Source organism: Astatotilapia calliptera, chromosome 23, assembly GCF_964374335.1.
Source record: "Astatotilapia calliptera chromosome 23, fAstCal68.1, whole genome shotgun sequence".
Lineage (NCBI taxonomy): Eukaryota > Metazoa > Chordata > Actinopteri > Cichliformes > Cichlidae > Astatotilapia > Astatotilapia calliptera.
Genome location: NC_137443.1, coordinates 21,497,297 through 21,515,624, shown reverse-complemented (window position 1 = coordinate 21,515,624; position 18,328 = coordinate 21,497,297). Strand labels below are relative to the sequence as shown.

The window sequence follows — 18,328 nt, the reverse complement described above, 5'->3', positions numbered from 1 at the left end:
TCTTAACAGAACAACCTAGGAACCACGGCATAAATAAAGAACAAAATACAAAACACACGAAAACTAAGAATACTGGGCCAACATGGCCCAGGACCATGACATCGGCATTATTAGGTCGTGCCGCCTTGACTGACAGGGGCTTTAGCTGCTAACTGTCTGCTATGTTCCTGAATGGACCTCTAGACCAAGTTTAAAAGGATTTGTTTAATTTTGGTAATAAATAAAATCAGATCATCAGCATACAGTTATAAGCTGCGATCAGTTTGTTCCTTCTGGTGCACTTTTCATATGATCATCTGACAGATAATATGGCTTATTGTGTGGTTATTGTACTAACAGACCATCCCTCCAGTTTTAGTAAAATTCTGATTTTATTTGGCTTTTAATTAGGAAGAATCGGTGTCTGTGTTAGCTGATAACTTACCCTGTCATTCTGATAGGTTCATTTCTGTCTTGAAAAAAGCCAACACAGAGACTAAAACACTGACACTGGTCAATACCTTTAATCTAAAAACAGCTGTCATCACAATGGCACTCAATCAATTTGAGCAAATGGACAAAGGACCCCACATTTATTATGTCCATGTAGATAAGAAGCATCAGTAAATAATTTGTTTTTCTTACAAGGAAGCTAATATGCTAATAACAGGACTTAGTCCCTTGATGGCACATTTAGAACTGTAGTTAAACCATAATTTACATGCATCTATATGAAACTGTTTGTTTGGTGGTTGAAAGGTGCTGTTGCTCGGTTGATGTGTGTAATCTTTGAGTACCCAAAGTGCCTCATCCTACTGAGACATCCCTGATACTCACAGGCAGGTCACTTTACCATCTGTAATGGGTTGTATTTTATACAAATGCACTGCAATGAAATGTGTCCTTAATGGGCTGACACAAAGGTGAAGAATGAGGGAAACATATCCCCAGCATCACAGCGTTGACATGTATTTGGTGCTGTTTAAACAGTAATCAATAAAACTGACTTCTGCGTAAATCAGAAAAATTAGGGACATTTTTTAATCAATGTGTTTCTTGGTTGGATTTGGGAGAGTTTGACAGAGGTCAACATGTACTGGCTGTTTATTGTTTTAAAAAATTAACATGAGAAGGGCTTAAATTACAGACAAATACATGGTTTTTTTCCCAAGTTTTCTTTTGGAGAAAAACCCTCATTTCAATTCTCACAGGCCTTAGAGTGAAGCAGGGAATTAGCCTCCTCTGCAGCTGTCTGATCATTACATTTCACAACTTTAGTCTTTAGTCCAAACATGTGTCTGCATGAAATCCAATGCAGCTCTCACATCTGCCCACATGTGGCGACCTCATTAAGATTCAGACACGACCAATCAATCTTCCCGCAATAATTCCTCGTAATTACTCCAGATAAACATCACCCAGTCTGGGTTGGACTTCACGATGCTAAATGAGGGCAATTTACAAAGAATTGATTTCAACTGCAAGGAAATGTATGCAGAACCATCTGATCGATCTCAGCTCTGACATGTAAATTCAGACAACAAAACTCTTCTTCAGGCAGGTAAAACAGGCTCCAAACTTCCTTTTTCTTTAAGTTGTAACACTGGGCGGACATACAGAACTCATTGCATGCTTAATTGTCATTTTTTTCCTAACCAGCTAGTCCAGAAGACAATGAGAAGCACACTGACTGTATTTAGGTGTTATGGTTAAATAATAATGTTTAATGTGACATAAGTAAATAAACAGATTTTAAACGATTCAGCCTGAGACTATAGATATTTTTTTCCTATGAAGTCAGAGTGAGTCAATCCCCACAAACTGTATATAAAAGATGTCAGTAGCCACTATGATGTCACCCATGTATTTCTGGCATGGTGAACCCTTAAAGTGAGCAGACTGAACAATCTCCATGTTGGGTTTCTGAGTCAGACCACATTTGAATGAAAGGATGGGAAGAAGTTATGAGCTAATGCTGGTTGGTATAGCTTGGCTAGCAAGCTGCACCCATAAACTGTAACGGTGCATCACATAGATTAGCACAATTATTTGACAAATTACGGTATCAGCAATATTTATAATTAGCACTATTATCCTGAATGACATCTGTTACCGCTCATAAACTTTTCAATTCTTTTTTTCCCTAAAAGATCTTGTGTCAGTGTCTCCCTCTCTGCAATCTTGGAATCTCTGAGCTCTGTCAATGAAATGGTGGTAAACTCAGATATGCACGTTATATCACGTTTCCCTGTGAATTGGATTAAAAAAACAAACAAAAAAAAAAAAACAGCCCAATGCTGAAGACAATACTTCAAAATATGAGTTAACAAGCTCATGGGTGACATCATGGTGGGTATTACCATGTATAGAGCTAAGCCTCTGGGAAGATTCAAATACGTTTTCTGAAACCCTGGTAATGACTACAATGTGGCAGGTTAATCTGGTCTTAATCTGCAACATGCTGTTTTTAGGCTAGTCTACATAGTGCATACAGCCATATCTGTTTGCTGCTCAAAAACAAATGGAAGCCTTAAAAGTTGCCCTTTATTTTTGCACATCAAATTACCAAATAATAACAGTGAAAGAAGCTGGTATCTTCCTCAAAGATGGGAATATTTAAAAAATGTACATTTAAAGAAAGAGTTTATCCATGAGTTTTCCACCACTGACGGTGGCTCTAATGTTCTCAAAAACTGAGTTAATTAAAGCACATTAAAGCATTGTATTGGACACCTGACACTAAATGCTGCTTGGAAAAGGGCTGTTAAGATAAATGTTAAAATCTGTCCTTGTTCCTTACAAAGAAACAGTTGGGGGGACTCCTGGAGCACATCTGGTTCACTTCCTGTCACCAAGGCTCAGAAACTAGAGGCTCTGACGTTGAGCTTTTCCTGCGACAGCGAGGAGCTCAGCAAGCAATTAATTCTGCTTTGTTTGCTTTCACTGCCGTGCTTATTAACGATGGGGCTCAGAGGGTCTTTCCAAGTATGTCCTGCAGCATATGTTACCTGTTTAAAGACTTGAGGAGGAGGAGGAGGCATCTTTATGCTGGGACATATGGAATTTGAATGATGATCTAACAAATCCACAGAAGAGGAAAAACATTTCCTCGATTCTCGAGGGACATCTTAGCTCTGGAGGTTTGTTACTGTTTGAGGGGCGGCCGGTGTTGCTGGATGCTAATTTGGACATTTAACCAGACGAAGCTCAGATAAAGCCCAGGTTGATGCTGATGCTGATGCTGATGGTGGTGGTGGGGGTGAGGTTTTCTTTTTTTTCCTACTGTTATCGGTGATGGCGGCAGCGGCTCGTATGACGCCGTTCAGGACTGGCAGCCATATTCATCTCTGTTACTTCCTCTCACCTCTGGGGAGATGTGTTTATTAATGTGCCACTTCCACTGATAAATGGACCAATGGAAAACCCCGGCTCGACTCGCTCGCCGCTGCCACTGCCGCCTCCCCCACTTCTCCATTGTGATTTATATTAGAAGCTGCTTTGGGGAGGGGGGGGGGTGAGGTGTGTTGAAAACATTTTGGGGAGGGGGGGGGGCTCTCAATTAAAGGAAAGTCATAAACTTTAGATAAAAATCAATAAGCTGCTTAAACTTTCGATTATTCTGGAGTCAAACTTTGACATAAGCACTTAAAAAAACTCACAAGGAGTCTGTCAACTATGACATCTGTTAATTTTAAATAAACATTTAAGCAAAAGTGACTAAATGATAGCCAAAAATATTTTCCTTATGTGAGCAATAAATATGAGGAAAACCAGTCAAAGATGCTTCCCAGCTAGAAGCGAATGTTTGGCCCAGATGTGGCCCACATCTGCAGTTTTCTTTGGCCTTGAATGACTGCATAAACATGGGGTTAGCATGGCTGCCACAACGCAGCCAGAGGTCAAGGATGTTCTGTTTTTGAGAAACGACACTCGCCAGCACGACAAGTGCCAAAAGAAGCCCGGATTAGGCCCAGATGTGTCGGCTCTCTGGGTTAACTTTACATGATTGCACTTTGCACATCTCTCATTCTGGAGCTAATAAAAAGACACCAGACCATCAACCATGAAAACGTGTAACAGATGAGTAAATTCGATGCCTTTTCTCATGAAAATAAAGATGTAATCACTATAAAATAAAATCTCATGTTATGACTTTGCCAAGTTTCTGTTCTTTCACCTGCAGCGTGAGACTGTTTTATTTGTAACAGAAAGTTTTTAAATCATTATAATATAAACAAGTCAAACTGAAGACAAAACTGATCTGATGGTGTGAAAGATTACGTTCAAAAACATAAAAACTTCGAGCTTACTTATTCAACATGAAACTACCACAGATGGTGTCAAAGATAGGGAGACACGAGAGGAATTGTTCACCCACACACACACAAAACTGATTTAAAGATCTTAAAACAGAAATTAGTAGATCTGCTGCATGTGTTGAATATCTCCACCTTGAATCTTTACTCAGCTTTAACAAAGCCCCAAAACAAACCAATCAAAACCTTCTGATACCAAAAGCCTGGTAACAGATTTGCGGAAAACTAAATATTTGTAGGACTGAGTGCAACCACAGAAGATGAATATGAAGAAAGCATCTTAGACAGCATTCCTGTTAGACAGATACCTTATGTGTTGCTTCTTTTGAGTAGTTTTTCTCAAACATCACCAGCTTTCCTCACCTCATTTCTAAGAATGGAAATATTTCACCGTGTTTGGCAGGTAGAGTGATCTTGCTGCTCCCTGCTCACAGTTTCAGTGAATATCTTAACAATGACATTTTGGCGAGACGGAGCCAAACGTGCTTTCCGTTTGCTTTGGCTCCTGCGCCTGCATAGTGTTTCGGGACGGCTGGAAACTGAGTTATGACAGCTTTAGTGAGCGCGGCTGGCCGGCTTCACGCTGCTGGCAGCCTGCCTTAGCTCTCAGCAGCACAACTTTGGCCTCCAACACCATAACACAGCGAGCTCATTCACAAGCCTGTGGGGAAGAGTTTAACCCACGCTGACGGCTCGTTGAGCGGCTCAGCAGGCAACCGTATCACTCACTGTAAAACTTGGGGTGAGGCCTAAAGTCACCAGTTATTTTGTACATTTATATATTGTATTTTTATATTTAATTTCAGATGTGCTCTGTTTTCAGTGTCATTGTGGACCTCATAGATTGGTTGCAAGTTACAACCTGGAGTTCTCCTTTTCATTTTACAGCCTCAGGATACTCCAGCAAGAAACCACATGTAAAGGTTTTAGAAATGTAAAGACCTAAAATTCCCACGCAAATGTGTTGTTCTGTCCTTTAAGCTCATTATAGTTCATTTATAGAGGAAACATCACTGTGCTTTCTTCTATGAGTTCAGACTTCCTGAGCTGCTTTGGAATTTACATATATTACTGGAAAGAAGAAGGTGAGAATGATTGTTCCAAGCAGACAGCAAATATATGCAGCAGTCACACACGACCTGGTTACTTAAAGGTAGACTTTTAACATAAGTGTGTTTACTGTTTCAAAATACTTTAAAATCCAAATCATCCAAAATTAATGAAAGACATCTATGTGTTGACGAGAAATCAAATGGAAGCTAAACTGGTGACAATCTTTACTTTTGTATAAAACCAGTTAGTAGCACAAGATGTTGCAGCGAGTAAGTATAACCTTTACTTAACCAGGTAAGTCATGAAACACACGAGGTCCTGAAGAATCCTTTAAAACCCTTTTGAGCAAAACATGGTGGATGGTTAAAATGTGTAACTAGTGCTGTATAGAATATTACTAAAGAGTGTATGAACAGCTATGCAGCAATGAGAGACTATCCAATGTCAATGAAGGTCACCAACTTCGCCACATAGCTGTTGGAATTATCAGTCCCATCACTGAGGCAACAAATTAACAATAAATTAAAGCAACTTCCAATGGAAAAGTATCACATGTGACCGGGTTACCAAGGCAACCACTGGCCTGAAATAAGTACTGGAAACCAGCTACCAGCTGAAAAGCAATGCATAAGCTTATTGCTTTGAGGAGTATAGAGTAATTGTTTTGTTTTGTTTTTTATTTAAACTTTAATTGAAAGGGAAAATTGCAATATTAACAAATGTTGCCTTTTGATGCATTGCTGCAAAGTTAGCTTAAAGACAATTTATATATGCAGTCCCTTGGCAGGTTACAAATGTTATCCATAATTGCACTTCAGATAAATCAATCTAAATCCATGAGTAGCATTGGAATAACTTTTGAGACTTTTCTGAAGCGTAACATCAACTAGTTTCTCAAGGTTTGCTTATTAAGCATGTGCCTAGAACAAAACCCAATAAAAAAGCAAAAAAATAAATATATACGTGCATCCACACCAGACACGAGAGTCAAAAACAGGCCAACAATAATATTTTTTTAAAAATCAACAGCTCTCATACTCTCACACTCCAGTTTTGTTTTTAACACTTCCAGCACACCTGCTCGGGATTATGACCAATAAAAAATATATATTGATGGGTACCCATAACTTTTTTTTCAAAATTCTGAGATTAAAGTCAGATTTCTACTAGAAAATTTTTAGATTTCTGACAGAAAAAGCCAGATTTATGAGGAAAACAACCAGAATTCTATCTTTCGCCTCACAATTCTAGAAAAAGTCATCTCTTATAAAGATTTTTTTTTCCAGAGGAACCTAATTCTCTCCCTGCTGTGTTTTTATATGAGTCTTGTGGCACACAGTAGTTATGTAAAGCACCTAGAAAAGCAAAGGTGAGTAAAGGATGAGCAGGAAGATGGCCATAAATATCCTACAACCCAGTTAGAAATTTACTGTATGAGAAACACTAACAGGAAATGTCACATCTGTGCAAGTGCAGAGGCGTTAAGCTGGCAGGTATTATCACAATGACTCAGACAGATGAAGTTTTCTGGTGTTCATCACCAGGACTTCCCCTCCACCATTAGTCTCACTCTCAGACACGGGTACCCTTTTAAGGCGCAGAGCAAAGCGCCGGATCAAAGCAGGCATCCATTACATTAAATATACCTACTGCAGCCAAATGTGCCCCACAGTGGAAATATCACAGCACCACAATAAGTCCTCCATGTTTACGGAAAAGTGCTGGTGGAGGCCTGGTGTGGAGGCGAGCTGCTCAGCACATGTCCAATACCTGAAGCCCTTCAGATGTTTGAAGATGTTTGACATGAAAAATGTACACAGGGCTTTTTTATTTATACACCTCTCCTGTGATCTCTGTTTCATCTCCAACGTGATACGAATTTCATCTCCCTAATCGGGGTCAAAGCAGCTCATTGGGTAGAGCCGGGTGGGCTGGTGGGAAAAGAGACCTTTCTACAGTCCGCTTTAGTCAGCTGGATGAACTGACTTTTCACGTGATACAGGATTTGCCACCTGAAATAACGCTCACAACACGGTAACACCCCAAATAACCTATAAAAACACATAAGATACACAGATACACTGTTTGTTATCAGAAATATATACAACTCAGATTAGATACACTTGTAGTTTGTGATTCATCTCCCAAAGAAAAGACAAAACAAATAAGATAAACTTAGAAAAACTTAACTGAAATGTTGGTTTACTTTTTTTTTCTATACATTGGATTGGAAAGTCAAAATCAACAATATGAAAAGCCAAAAGAGGTTCAAACGTAGGTTTTATTTCAACTTTAAAACTGTTTCCACACATTTTCACCATTTGCGTAAAGCATACGGTGGCGTACATTGTCACTCATATCCTTGATATTTTAAAGCCCCCTTTCCTTTCTTTTTTTTTACACCCAGGTGACCTGTTTGGGGCAAAAGGCCGAAGTTAAATAGAATGTATGGGTGCATCACTGCTGTAAAGCTGGACATTGTAACATGGCAGTCTATGGGGACCGACTCGGTTTTGGAGGCACCTTCCACTGGTAATGACAGAAACTGCAGTTTCACATTTTTTCATTTACTGTCATCGTACTATGTCTGAACTTCTTAGCCTAAAAATCACAGGAATCCAGAAAACCAAAACTAGGGGCTTAGAGAAGTTAGGAAACTGCAGCTGGAAACCTTTCAAGTCAAATCTCAGAGGTACTCACCATCAATGGGAGCGATGTAGTCAGACAGGTGGGCCCCCGCCGTGGCCCCGGCCCCTTGCATGAGCAGCTCGCTATAGGGGCTCCGGTGGCTCGCCATTAGGTGATAATACTCAGCCGGACTGGCTCCAGGTGGAGGAGGAGGAAGTCCAAACAGCCCACGGTCTTTCAAATGCTCGTGGGCCACTGCAGGAGCAAGCAGAGAGGGTGCGAATGAGCAGAGTTAAAGAAAGCTATGAGAACAGGAAATTAGGACAGGGAGAATAGATGGATGCAGGGATGGAGTGAATGGCTAAACAGGAGGAGGGAGGGAAGGGGGAGAGGGGCAAATTCCTGGTGCCTCACACTGAGGGGATCTCTGAATGGGGAGAGGGGCCAGTGGGGTGGAGCTGGATCGCTGATGTGCAACAGCCCGTGTAGGTGCTCCCACCCACCAACCCCCCATTTCTTCAGGCACACAAGGAAAACAAGTCTTTATGTTGTTGGTGTATGTTAAGGTCAAAGACTCCGGAGTGTAAATATTAGTTCTGATTTACTGATTATTTTGATGGACAGTGGAGGAACTTTCACATCATGAGTTTAGTTACCTAATTTCACTACTTTTTCTTCAGTTTTTAAGGTGGTTGCAGCCACTTAATTAATCTGCCAATTAATCTAGTTTATAGATTTTAAAGGCAGCCTACAGCTACTTTATAATGCAAACTCGTGAATCGTATTGGTGTTAACATCTGCACATAGTAAGATCCTTTTAAATGTGTCAGCACCTCAAAGTCTGAATTATGAATCTGTTTTTCTCCTCCACGTCCTCACATTGTGTCTTGCTCCCTTTTTTCAGGCTCTCTACCTCTTGCTCGAGTCCTAATCGATCTTTCAGACGACATCAGGCCTCTGGGCGTAAAAAAGAGCAGACGCCGTGCTCGTGCTGACTTCATAGCTGAAGTAGCTGCCCTTAATTCGCCCTCACAGGATCACATTTCCACCTTAAAAACTTCTGAATGATGACCAGAGAGCTAGTTAATCAGATGAAGCTGTGGGAAAAGAGACGCAGTGCAGGAAGAGAGCCAGCAGGTTAAAAACTGCAGAACCTCCGAAAAACAAAAAGATGCTTATTTAAACGGGCTCCAGTTGACTTTTTTTCACATATTACATTTCTTTGTTGCCAAAGTGTCCTTTAACAGCGATGTGAAAATAACAGGAAGTCACATCTCCATGCTGAGGTGAATAAAGAGGTCACCTGGAAGGCTAGCAGTCTTCATTTCCAAACTCAACACCTTGTCTTTCAACAATCTTTTCTCCTTCGGTGCAGCTTTATCACGGGCCGATCTCAGGCGCGGCTGCTTATTTCACATTAAAAGGTTTGCCACATTACCACTGACAGACTGTAAAAGAAGATTTATACCCCGTCCCACCACCGCGCTCCAATCTGTTATTGTAATTCAGCGCTGAGGAAAGAGTTGTCATCACGTCCGGGTAGATTTTGAGGAGGGGTGGGGGGTTGTTGAGGGTTTGCCAGCACTGTTTTATCAATTTCAACTTAGTGTTTCTAAAAGAATCCTCTTAGTATCAATGTGGAAGGATGAGGAGGTCAAGGTTTCCCTGCAGAAAGACCCCAAAACATGTCACCAAACACTTCAAACCCAGACTGCCGACTGAGTCATAAGTAGTTCCTTCTAAAATCACAATATTACTTAACGATGCTCCAAAGGAGTTTTCAACCAGTGGAAATAAAACCATAAAGTTTTATGATAAATACAAAATATAACTAGCCTAACATGCTTGGAGGTTATTTGGCTTGAAGGTTAAAGATATGGCTTCATATCTTTGGATTTATTCAAAAGAATTTAAAATATCTACATTTTTAAAAAGATACTTCTCATACACTAGTTTTTGGCTTGGTTATGGTACATTCAATTGGTATACTTTTATTCATATAGCTCCAGCTCACATCAAAAGTCACCTCAAGGCACTTATATTGTAATGTTAAGAGCCTGCAGTTTGGTTTCTTAGAAAGAAACCAATTAAAAATGTATTATTAGTTTTTATATTTGGCTTTTAGACTGGTTTTGTCCATGGTTTTGAATGGCATTTGACTGGATTTTGGAGTTGGTTTCACACTTGGATTAGATAAGCTTCAGTTTAGCTGGGATTTGTTTTTGATTTCAGCTTAAAGACTAGTTAGACATATTAAAATGGTTACATGTATCCACAATTAGAAGGAGACAAAGCAAATATCCTTCTCCAATACCTGATAATCTGCAGAGATCCTCCAATAAGTGATTTGTCCAAAGCGTGAATGAATTATGAAAATGCACAAAAAAATATTAACTGACTCGTATTTGTTTTGTCTGCCAGCTTGGGAAGATGGCAGTGAAAAACAGTTATATAAAAGTAAATAAGGATTTTAAGGTCCTGAAGTTAAACTAAGGCAAAGATGGTAAAATGTGTAAATGATGTATAAAGCTTAAAAATCCATTGAAATAATGTTACATTTTACAACAATATAGATTGAATTTGTCCCCTGAAAACTGATTGGACAACGTGGAAGAGTAAAAGCAGACAGAGAAATAAATGTCTTTCTTTGTCTCATAGATAAAAAAGAGAAGATGGGTGAACTTACAGTCCGCAGGGCTGAGTCCTCGGGCCGCTGAGATCATGGATAGGGTGGGGCTGCTGTGCACAGAGCGCAGGTAGTGCTCCATGTGAGGGCTGACATAGGGGTGAGGCGGGCTGAAGGGAGAGTCACCCGTGGCCACTGCAGCTGGCGAGAGGCGAATCAGGGAGATGTCGGAGATGACGGGGCTGCCGGCCAAACCTGCAGGGCTGGAACAGAAAAGACAAATTATATGCAAACTGCTGCATACTGCAGTTGATCTTTACACTTCTTTAACCCAATCAGCAACCAGCTCCAGAGGTTATGTTCACACTTTTGTAACAATGGAGCAAAGACGAATTGGATATACAAACATAATACTTGTTAGCTTCCAGATTTAGGATCTCCCCCCTTAAAAGCTGCGTGCCATCAACATGAAGCACGCTTTGACACGACCACCTGAAGCGCCCTCGCACTCCACAAACTCCTGCGGTGACGGTGAGTAATCCACCTGCGAACCCAATCCTCCCAGCATCCACCTCAGTGTACACAGAGTGTTGAGAGTGATATCACGTCTAACGCGGTTCCTCTATCGAGCTTTTGATCTGGGAGAGGAGGAGGAAGGGGTGAGATCAGGGTCATGGGACGAGCAGACAGTGGGGGAGGAAGTGCTGCACGGCGAGGAGAACAGCCTCTACAGATTACACTTGTGTCCACGGGGCATTTTGTGGGCGTCTTTCACCTGTGTAAGGTTATCTGGAAGACGGCTGATTCTGCGGTTTTGGGGAAGATGAGCCTGATAAAAGAATGCAAAGCTGACACCTTTGTCCTGAATCTGTGAACTTCAGAGTTACACAAATATATGCACAAAAGTATATTTTTACTAAATGTGAAGTGAGCAAGCTTTGAAAAACTGGAGATGTTCTCAGAGTTCTTCTGTCAGATTTGCTTGTCACAGTCATTTCATCTCAGACTGACACCATGAGGTTCAGATCAGGGCACGAGTTTTGGATTGCATGTCTGTACTTGGTTTTACACATGCCATACACTGCTTTTGCACTTGGTTTTAGACAAGCTTCCACTTTGTCTTTGATTTAAGATACGTTTCAGACTTTGTAATGCCAGGTTTTATTCTTGATTTCATATTTAGGTGTTAACTTGGCTTCGGACTGCTTTGTGCATAGTTTAGACTGTTTTTGACATTATTTGAGGTTTTTTCACTCTCACTGTTGTCTTCGGTCTTAGTTTCATACATTTTTGACTAGATTCATTCTAATTTGGACTTTGTTTTACACTGTGGTTTGAACTTGGCTTTAGATCAGGTGTTGGACTAATTTGTTTATCTTATTTTATTCTTCCTTTTTATATGATTTCTAACATGGCGTTGCACTTCATTTCGAACCTCTTTGCACATGGTTTTGGATTACATACGGACTTTTATTTTAGGTTTTTCAGCTCACCTTTGGACCATTTGGGACTTGGCTTTGGAGATTTTTGCTGGGTTTGGCTAAAACAGCTGGATTTTCAGCTGTTTTAAACTAGTTTCTTGACGTGTCTTTGGTCCTCACATACTTTTAGCCTGGTTTTGCTCCAGTTTAGAGTTGGGTTTTAGACTCATTTTGGAGTTGGTTATCTTATAATTTTATTTTTGACTTTGTATTTGGTTTAGGACTTGACTGCAGATTTAGTTTTGAACTTCATAGTTTTAGGACTGGCTTTTGGCTTGATTTCACTTTATTCTTCACTTCGTCTTTGGATTGTGACTCAGGTTTGGGCTCATTAGAATTCCACTGGTTCTGGAGCATTTTGTATAAGTTGGAGCAAAAGTTGTATGGATTTGTTGAAGCAGAACTTCCTCGAACAATCAGAAAACAGTACTCACTGGATGCACTTCCAGTTCTGTCAGTACATGTATAGCTCTGTAACGGGCTTCATTGTGTTGAGTTGCCAGGCTTTTTTCTATGCTAGGTGTGGCTGTTCCTGGTCTATCTTGGCTATGTCCTCAGTGATAGTATTAAACATATCTATAAAATAAAATACAGCAGGTTTCCAAAGTGCTTGGAAGTCCAGAGGGGCTTTGTCAAAGTGGTAAAAATCAATGAGTAATTCAAGAGAAAGAGAGAGTTCATAGTTTGAAGGTGCACTTTTTGATTAAACCATAGCATGTGTTTTAAAAAATAGAAATTTTATCCTGAAAGCCAATGGTTAATGGAGAACATGATGCAGGAAGAGAAAATAAAAGTTCTATCATCAAGTATTAATTGAACTAAAATGTGCTGATCTCATGTTTCACCACGACAGCGGAATTTCAAAGAGTCGCTGCCAAAGTCAATCATCGGTGTCAGCAAAAACCTCTCGTGAAGGAGGAAAGTTTCTCAGCTAGATGAAAAGAATTCTTTTATTTCTTATTAACCACAGACTCAAAAGACCTTTCGGGGTTTTGACCAATTTCAAAGTTAGAAATGTCAATAAAACTACTGAACATTTAATCAAAATGAAAAAGTTCTTATCATTATTCATTCAAGTGGTTTGAATCTGAACCCACAGCTGATGTTTCAGTCAGTCATCTCCACATCTGTGCGACGACCTCTGCTTAACGTTCACCAAATCTTTTCTATCTCTCACATGGCTGCTTCATTAAAAATACACTCTCTCCCTTGTCCGTCCATCCAACAAAGACTTGACTGCCTCACAGCCAGAGCGTTGGATTGCATCACGACTGAGGCAATGTTTTTCTGTCTCCCCATGCACACAATAAAGATCTGATTTTCCACCCAAAAACATAATCAGCCCCTCGGTCTGTTTGAAATATTAACACTCTCGTCATGTAACAGCCTGAGGCCTGTCTGTCTTTGAATCCAGCCTAAGTTGGGTTGTTTACCATGATAACAAGCTCCTCCAACAATCACAGTCTGAATCAGATGAGAATATAAATATTTCTCTCTTTAAATCTAACCTGAAAGCTTTGTTTAAGAACACTAAGAGCTAGTCATGTAATATTCAGATGTTCAGAAGGTGCCAGCAGGCTGCAGGTTGAGCACAATGCTCCACCTTCGAAGCGTGTCCTGGTTTGGCGCCATGCAGCAGGCTGAGACAGGAAGGAGCCGCCCGGGAGAGGCGGAAATAGGTGGTGGTTACAAAGAGGATCCCTGTCTTCTGTCTCGTGAGAAAAAAATGTAATCTTATGGTATACATCTCAGTTCTTCAAATTATACTGAGCGCAATTTGTTTTATGCATCGGGAGACATTTTTCATCTACTGTTACTTCTTTTACAGCTGCTTTTCTATCTGCAAGCATTCAAATCTGATCTAATTCAACTTAAATGTACAACACACATTTCTGAACTCTCAAAAGTTTTTACATCACTGCATGCAATGAAGCGGCAACTTCTTCAACTGAAAAATGCAGCGCCGCAAAGAAGTGCAGTTCCTCTAATGGCCACTTGAAACCGGCTTTAAAGGTAAGTTAGTGCTCACAGATATTAAAATGTTAAATTTTACAGTAGAAGCAATCAGGCCATTAACTGCAGGCAAAATACACTGCAGTGTCATTTTAACCTGGCAAAGTTCATAAATTTGACTTTTATGTCTGATGATTTCTGAGACTGTTTTTGCAAATCTAATGCTTTCTATGTAAAAAATAATCTAATTTTAATTTTAGCACAAATTAATGACTTTAAACTTGAAATTCTGAATGTTTTCTCTGATTATCACCCCCTCTGCTCTGTTTTTAGCTTACAGTGCACTATTATGCATTATTATACACATTAATCTTTACCTAGCTAAAGAACAGAAGTATAGCAGGATGTGGGACACAGTGCAACCAGCATGTTTTTCTTATCAACAAACAAAAAACATTTAAATGCTCTCTTAGAGGAAATCTGCCAACCAGTTCTTTTACCGGATAACGGCAGATTCAAAAGGCCATATCAGCAGCAGCCATCTAGGTTGTTTTTTAGGCCTACTCTATATTAGATAAATGGCTGTGATTGGCCTGGTTTGAACAGGAGGAGGGCCAGAGGCATTCTGCACATAAGCTCTTGGATTCGTCTGGTTCCCAAGTTGTTAGTGCTGCTGATGGATCATGAAGTTAGACAATAAAAAACAGCCGAGCCGTGATTGCTCCTGTGTTTTACAAAGCTTTTAAACTGGAGGTAACAGACTGGCAGACAGACTCTGAAACATCAGTTTCACTGAGTTGATCTCTAATGCTATTATGACTCATTTCTGCTTAATTTTTCACAGTTAAACCTCCACATGAACAGCATATCTTCATATCTTGTCTTTTTATCCTCAAAAACTCCTGTGCAGTAAAAGATGCATCTGAGCTATATGGACTCTTCTGCATCCTTCTGTTTATTTTTGTTTTATTTGTGAGTGTGTGCGTGCACATATACATGGATGACACCAGAGATGAATTACAGTGTGACAGTGACTCTCGTCTCTGGTGTCGGGCCCGGCGAGCTCTCTGATTTAGATAAATCACGCCGTGCAGCAGCGCGCCACTGAATAAACTTCCACTGTAGGTTTATGAGTCTGCTGCGTGAAGCAGACCTCTCAAACTTAACAGGCAACAATGCCCCCTCCACCTCCTCCACCATCGCCAACCTGAAACCCCCAAACGCCTCATGAGGTAAAAGAAATGACCTAGATACAAACAAACAGAAGATGGGGCTGCAAATCACGGCCTGCTTCAGAAGTCAATTCATCATTTCATCCTCAGTTTGTTTTCTCTTTAAAGCTTTGAGGAGATTTATTTTATTTATGAGCGTTTCTAAAAACCAAATTTTAATGAAGTATGGATAAGTTTAGAAATTGAGTCTACACACTGATGTGTAGAAGTTGTGTTTATTGTTAAATAACATTTTTCTGGATGTCTTTCTATTAAATATTAAAACTGTGTTTTCCATTTGACATGTGAGGCAATGACAAATAAATAATAGAAATCAATGTTAACAAGCAGATGTAAGCCTAGCTTTAAATTGAAATTGAAAAAAAAAACTTTGAGAAGCTTTTTTCTGAGCTGAAAAATTGTATGGACAGAGGTACCGTTTTAACATGAACATTGTATTCATTTTTGTTATATAGCTGTGAAACTGTGTCTCTTAGGTATCTGTTAGTTGTGGTGTGCCACAGGAGTCTGTTTCTGGGCCACATTTATTTTCTTTATATATGTTGTGCTTTCAAGTAATTTGAGTTACTGCTGAAGACACCTTGATAAACTATTGGCTCAAATTGTTGTCATAAATATTTTGTACTTGTAAATCAAATGCTTAGTTAGTTTTGTAACCTTGTAAACCAAAATATCTGAAAACTTTATGTTCGTGCATCTATAGATGAGAATTTGTGTGTGTAAAAAAATTTGTTTGTGAAAAATATTTGCAGAAGTTACAAATTCTTTTTGTTAAGGTCTGGTTACAGACACAAAGCAAAAAACTACTCTGCGCTTCCCTGGCTGTGTGTGAGTTTCAACTTACGAGTACGAATTTTGACCCAATTTTTCTTCCTTTCAGCTGATTGGTCAATGTCATGTCGATCACAAATTTGACAAATTTACAAAACTCAGTTCTAAGCTGGATGGACAGTATTTTTTTTCCAAATGAACAGACTGAATCATCAAAATGAAATTAGTCACCTGAAACTAGCTGAAACTTGCTAAAAAATACTGTGTTTAACTACTAATTACAAACTGTTATCTCAGATGGTGAAAGAGTTTCAACAAGAATCTTTTGGAACAATGGTAGTACTAGCTTAACAAAGAGCAGGCTATTATCTCACTACAACTGATCACAAATGAAGGAGGGAAAATCTGAGTCGAATTTTTAACACACATACTGTTAGCTCATCAAGAAGACACTAAAAGCAACAGGAAGCATTTAGCTTAATTTAACACAAAGTCCATGTCTCATGAGCTGCTGTAACTCCTCGCTTATCATTTTCCAGTGTATAAGGTATAGAAGGGAAATTTCTTGTTGGGTTCTAACTTGAAAATCTCTGTCATTAGCTGGTTCTCTGATAAAATTATGACTTTTGGAAATCTTGGTATCAGCTTCAATATTAATTTCAGTTTTGTCCAGCACATCATGAGTTTAGCATCTACAGACACAAAGGCAGCTAAAAAAAACCCATCCAATCGAACAGAACTGAGATGCTGGGCTTTTAACCAGGACAGAAAGAACTGAGTTTAGTATTTTACAACTTTCATTACTCTCCATTGCTGCAGAAAAAATCTATTAACAAATGTCTTGGAACAAGAATTCTGATCTTTTTTTCCATGTTGTCTGAGATCAATTTCCCCTTATTCTACTTTGGCTCCCCTGAAGAAGGCTTTCCATCTGTCCAGTCTCATACATACTGATGCATGTCCATAAAGTGGAGATTTTCTTCATTTAAACTGGAAAAACTTCCCATCTTTAGCCTGGATGGTCTGGAAATGGCAAGATGTTAATTATTTCTAATGCCTTAAATGGCATGTTTTCTAGCTACATCTCTGAGAGGTTTGTAGTTTGAGTCAAGCAACCAGCAGAAAAATAACAGGACCCTAACGTCTGGAACGATCTCCAGGAACTCAGATTGGTAGTGTAAAAACTTACTTTAAAGTTAAAGGAAAGTTGATCTTAAAAGCAACTTCTAGGGTAAAGACTTTCCTGATTTTGCTTGAGTTTTAGTCTTTTGTTATATCTTTCTTAAGTTTTATTTTCTTGCCCCTGTGAATCACTTTGTAATGTGGACTGTGTCAAAGTGCCGCACAAGCAGGTAAACTGTAGAGCAGGAGGAAAGTGTCCTTCATTGCCCCATCTACAGAACTAAAAATGTCTTCTCAAAAAAGTTACTTTGTTCCACCAAAAGTTTCAATATGTAGATCTGATCCCTGCCTTATACATGATGCTGTTTGCAGACTTGCTCCGTCCGCAGAGACACCATCACGGAGGAGGAAGTGTTCCTCATCTGCAACCTTCTTGCCTTACTGTCATCTGCCGGCAACAGCGAGGGAAGAAAAAGCGTCCTGTGCATCCGGTGGAGGGAAAAAAAGAAGAAGCTTTCCCTCGGCTGCTTTTTATGACAGGCCTGACAAAATAACCAGCCCTCTCATTACGGTATATGCAAACAATGATAAAGGGGACGGCGGCAAGATGTCATGTTAGACAATCAAGGAGGGGACCTCTGACACGCTGCCACGAGTGTGTAATAAAGTGCCGCGGCAGGCGACAAATGACACCGCACTTAATTTGCTGCGCAATGTTCCTGTAATTAGGTGAATTTGGCACAGGCAGGGGGGAGCGACAGCTAGATCAAGGTCTTGATGAATTAGGGGTCCACTGTCAAGATCAAATCACATTAATCAAGGTGGCCGAGTCCGCGGACAGCCATCCCCTCCCTACCCCCTCCCTCCCTTCTCCCAGCCGGCGTGATGAATAGCCCTGCTTCCGCCAGGCGCGAAGTATGCATCACCATCAAATCTGTGAATTTAAATGTAAGAGTACTATTTGGAGGATTCTATTGACTTTTTTTGTCCCGCCGCCAGTTTTTCTTCGGTGATAAAGTAACTCTGAAGTCTCCTCGTTGTTCAAAGTGTGCCACGAATGCGGCAGCCCCCTGCCTGATTTTATATAGCTCACTTTCTTAAAAGTTTACAATTAAGACGTGCAGTTTCTGTTTGTTGTTTTTGTTAAAATACTTTAAGTTTTATTAT

The 18,328-nt window shown here is 39.9% G+C and overlaps 1 protein-coding gene across 2 annotated transcripts in view; it reads right to left on the bottom strand.

Moving 5' to 3' along the window:
* The window catches only part of LOC113016477 (zinc finger protein GLI2-like), a 93,901-nt gene that overhangs the window by 20,164 nt on the left and 55,409 nt on the right, over nucleotides 1-18,328 (bottom strand). For both annotated transcript variants that reach the window (XM_026159321.2, XM_026159322.2), the window contains exons 4-5: nucleotides 10,663-10,865; nucleotides 8,049-8,231 (exon numbers count right to left, since the gene is read on the bottom strand). In XM_026159321.2, coding sequence (XP_026015106.1) covers nucleotides 8,049-8,231; nucleotides 10,663-10,865 — 386 coding nt within the window. The remainder of the gene's footprint in view (nucleotides 1-8,048; nucleotides 8,232-10,662; nucleotides 10,866-18,328) is intronic.